The 4,914-nt window shown below is 40.1% G+C and overlaps 1 protein-coding gene across 1 annotated transcript; it reads left to right on the plus strand.

The window, feature by feature from the left end:
- Window positions 1-3,283: 3,283 nt before the first annotated feature.
- On the plus strand, window positions 3,284-3,985 carry LOC127078786 (uncharacterized). Its single transcript, XM_051019215.1, has one exon. It carries the CDS (start codon window positions 3,284-3,286, stop codon window positions 3,983-3,985), a length of 702 nt encoding a protein of 233 aa, XP_050875172.1.
- Window positions 3,986-4,914: the final 929 nt, after the last annotated feature.

A 4,914-nucleotide genomic window follows, 5' to 3' on the forward strand; every position in this document is an offset into this window, starting at 1 on the left:
AATTAACTGTGGGGACAGTCACTAGGTCCACAATGTTCATGATTATGGAGACAAAGGCAAACTATAATCTGTTGTTGGGAAGAGAATGGATCCATGGAGTCGGAGCCGTCCCATCTTCAATGCACCAGAGGATAATAATTTGGCGCCCAGGTGGCATTGTCGAAAATATAAAAGTGGATCAGGGGTACTTTAAAACCCCTATTAATCATGTCGACAGGTGCCAGTTTGACAAGCACTTAGCTACTATAGCTCCTTGTGATTCGACTGAGTTTGCATTTACCCCTGATGACAACGCCTATTGTTCCTTGTCACTACACCCTCAATATGGTTTTCGGTGGGACAGAGAGATAGTATGCAAAGACAACTTCGGATATTTAGGATTATTTTGAATCGACCCCACAGGATGGGGAAGTGAATTCAGTAATGATGACTGAGTTTATAACTTTAAAGAGGATTTCAGCTTACATAGCTGAAAGCAAATAACAATCGGCCTTAGAGGCCGAAGTAAAAAATATGGTTGTCGAAGCCAATGAAGTTTCTCCATCAATAGGTCCCGGAAAAGACTTTGACCCAAGGCCACCTGATGAAGGTCAAGACAAAGAGCAAGACCAGAGGCTCGATGCAATCTACGACGATGAGCCTTTGGGTTTTGAGAAGGATCCGCTAGCAACAAACATTAAGATGCTGGCTCAGGATCCCCTCGAAGAAGTGGACTTGGGAGAAGGGATACTAAAAAGGCCAACTTACATTAGCGCCAACCTTCATCCTCAACTTAAGATCGAAGTGGTCCAGTTGCTGAAAGAGTTTAAAGACTGTTTCACATGGGACTATGACGAAATGCCTGGTTTGAGCAGGGAGCTGGTCGAATTGAAATTGCCGATCAAACCTGGAAAAAAGCCGATGAAGCAGAATCCAAGACGATTTGCTCCAACAATACTGTCGAATATCAAGGAGGAGGTTGAAAGGATTCTTCGTTGTAATTTCATTCGCACAGCCAGGTATGTCGAATGGTTAAATAACATTGTGTCAACTGTAAAGAAGAATGGTACTTTAAGGGTTTGTATAGATTTTAGAGATTTAAATACTGCAACCCCAAAAGATGAATATTCGATGCCAGTGGAGGAAATATTGGTCGATTCTGTCATAGACTATGAATATTTAAGCATGCTTGACGGGTATTCTGGGTACAATCAAATATTTATTGCTGAAGAGGATGTCCCAAAAGCGGCATTTCGTTGCCCCAGAGCCTTAGGCAGCTACAAATGGGTAGTGATGCCTTTCGGTTTGAAAAATACTGGGGCGACCTACCAAAGAGCGATCAATTCGATCTTCTATGATTTCATAGAAACTTTTATGCAAATCTATATATGATATTGTTGTTAAGTCTATTTTAGGGAAAAGTCATATAGACCACCTTCGAATATCTTTCGAGAGAATGAGAAAATATGGTCTAAAAATGAACCCTCTAAAATGCGCTTTTTGTGTGCAGGCTGGGGATTTTCTAGGTTTCGTGGTCCATAAAAAGGGGATCGAAATAAAACAGAATAAGACCAAAGCCATCATGGAAGCGGAAGCGCCATCAACGCAGAAAGGTTTGCAGTCGCTGTTGGGCAAGATCAACTTCTTAAGGAGATTCATCTTAAACCTTATTGGAAAAATGCAAGCATTCTCGCCTTTGCTTCGACTCAATAAGGGAGTGTTCAAATGGGGGCAGGCTCAACAAGAAGCGTTCAATAAGATTAAAGCGTACTTGATCCATCCACCAATCTTAACACCACCTTGCAGAAATAAAAGTACGAGATTGTATATATCTGCATCTGACAAAACCTTAGGGAGCACGTTAGCACAGGAGGATGATAATGGTGTCTAAAGAGCCATTTACTACCTCAGTAGGGCTTTAAACGATGCAGAAACTAGGTATAACATGATAGAAAAATTATGTTTATGCTTATATTTCTCCTGTACAAAATTGAAGCATTATATCTAACCTGTTGACGTGTATGTTTCATCTCATTATGATATTATTAAACATATGTTATCCAAACCAATTTTGCATAGTCGAATTGGGAAATGGACATTAGCATTAACAGAGTTTTCTTTAACATACATGCCATTAAAAGCTGTTAAAGGACAAGTGGTAGCGGACTTCATAGTCGATCACTCCATTGACACCAACACGTTGAACTACGTTGAATTAGGGCCGTGGAAGTTGTACTTCGACAGATCTAGTCATAAAAATGGCACAGGTGTCGGAATCGTAATTGTTTCTCCTAATAAAATTCCAAAAAAATTCCAGTACAATGAGGCTGAATACGAAGCCCTCATAGCAGGACTTGAAATGTTATTGGAATTGGGGGCAACTCGAGTTGAGATGATGGGAGACTCGGAGTTAGTCATAAAATAAATCACCAAAGAATATAGATGTGTTAAGGAGAATTTGATCTTGTATTTCATAATCGCCATTCGATTTTTAAAAAAGTTCGAAATGGTTTATATTCGACATATACCACGAATAGAAAACATGGTAGCTAATGATTTAGCTCAAATTGCATCCGGGTACAAAATTTCGAAGGAAAAGTTGCACAAAGTCATTGAAGTCAGGGGAAAGGTCGTGGCGACCAGATTAATTCCTTTAGATTTAGAAAAGACGAAGCTAGGATATGCTGATGAAGGAAATTTCAAAATATTGGTATTAGACAGTTTGACGGATGGAGACTGGAGAAAGCCAATAGTGGTATACCTGCGGAATCCCACAACACATACTGATCGAAAAACCAGGTATCGAGCATTAAGTTACGTTCTTTTGGGTTCAGAGTTGTTTAAGAAATCTCCTGAGCGAATTCTGCTTAAATGCCTTAGTGAGTCAGAGGCATACTTTACCCTTTCGAATGTGCATAGTGGAGCGTCTGAGGCACACCAAGTTGGTCATAAGATGAAATGGATCTTATTCCATCAAGGGATGTATTGGCCTACCATGTTGAAAGACTGTATTGAATTCAAGAAGGGTTGCCAAGAATGTCAGGTGCATGTGGGCATACAACATGCCCCTGCAAGGGAATTACATTCTATCATCAAATCTTGCCCATTTAGGGGTTGGGCTTTAGATTTGATTGGAGAAATTCGACCTCCATCATCTAAAAGTCAAAGATATATATTGGTAGGAGTTGATTATTTTACAAAGTGGATTGAAGCCATACCCTTACCAAATGTGAACCAAGAGGATGTGATCAAATTTATCCAAAAACATATTATTTATAGGTTCGGAATTCCATAGACAATCACAATGGATCAAGGATCAGTATTTACCGGTCGAAAAATGCACGAATTTGCCAAAGAAATAGGCTTCAAATTATTAACATCAACACCCTATTATGCTCAAGCCGATGGACAAATTGAGGTTTCTAATAAGGTGATCATTGGTTTGATTAAAAAGCATGTAGGGAAGAAGCCTAGGAATCGGCACAAAACTCTGGACCAAATTTTGTGGGCATGTCATAAGTCCCCTAAAGAGGCTACTAAGTCAACCCCCTTTCGCCTAACTTTTTGCCTTGATGTTGTTTTACCAGTAGAAATTCACCTACAGTCCCTAAGGATTCAAAGGCAACATGAACTCCCAACAGAATCATATTGGAGCATGATGTTGGATGAATTGGTTGATTTGGATGAGGAAAAGTTAAATGCCTTAGAATTGCTAAGGCGACAAAAGAAGAGGATAGAAGTCTCTTATAATAAGAAAGTGAAAGTTAAAAGTTTTGCACCCGAAGACTTGGTCTGGAAAGTGATCCTTCCAATGGATCGAAAAGATATAGCCTTGGGGAAATGGTCCCCAAAATGGGAAGGCCCTTTCCAAATTTTACAGATATTCTCTAATGGTGCCTATGATATTGAAGAGCTTAGTGAAGATAAAAGGATTCTAAGAGTAAACGGGAAATATTTGAAAAAATATAAACCGACAATCCAAGAAGTAAAAATAAGAGACGAATGATCACATAAATAAAACAAAGCCAATATGGTAGGAATGCCAAAATGGTGATATTGAAGTCATATGCCCAGAATACCAATATTCATTACAAAGAGAAATTCTATTACATCGCCAGATAAATTAAAACAGCACTAAAAGGGAAGGTTAACCTTGATCTGAAGATACTTGGTCTTTAGGAGCTCCGGCCGTTTTTCGCACAAAGATCTCTTCAATCGCAGGAGTTTAACGTCCGACTCAAGTTGTCGAGCCTTTTCGACAAATTCCATGCCAAATGATAGCTCCTGAGCCATCGAAGCTTCGTAAACTGTAATAGTTGATGTTTGTCTTTTTCGGCATCAGAGATCTTCGCCTGAAGTTCTTCTATTTGTTGCCTCCAAGAAGCGATGTTGCGATTGTGATGTCGACCTTTTCCTTATTCTTCTGTTTGGTCTGTTCCAATCGCATTGGCCTATTGGTGGATTCGGTAGCAGGATCCTAGGCAGCAGCCTCAGAACCAAACCTTTTCTCTATTTCCCCTGTAAGTTGAGGTAGCAACTTATGATTTGCAACAGCTTGTTCGATCATAGTTCCTATCTCCAAAATAACGTTTGCCACTTCGAGGGAAGCCTCTAGTAGGTCAACTTGGCTGAGAAGAGCTTTTAGAGTCAAAGGGGCAGAAGGATCAGCCAGCAGCAACAGAAACAAGTCACCCTTGAAGACTTCGTCTTTGATCTTAGAAAGGACTTCTCCCACAGGGGTGCTCGAAGGTTAATCTTCAGACACTGAAGCACTATGGCTTTGGTCAGAAGAACTCTCCCTGCAATTTAGCATAGCCTTCAAATACTCAAGTGGCTGACTTCGCTTCAAGATAGCCAATTTTTCTATAGAAAGGGCCCCGATGCTACTCGACGAAACTCCAACCATCAGATTGTCATCCATAATAGGGGTTTGAG

This window comes from Lathyrus oleraceus, chromosome 5, assembly GCF_024323335.1.
Source record: "Lathyrus oleraceus cultivar Zhongwan6 chromosome 5, CAAS_Psat_ZW6_1.0, whole genome shotgun sequence".
In the NCBI taxonomy this organism is placed as follows: Eukaryota; Viridiplantae; Streptophyta; class Magnoliopsida; order Fabales; family Fabaceae; genus Lathyrus; species Lathyrus oleraceus.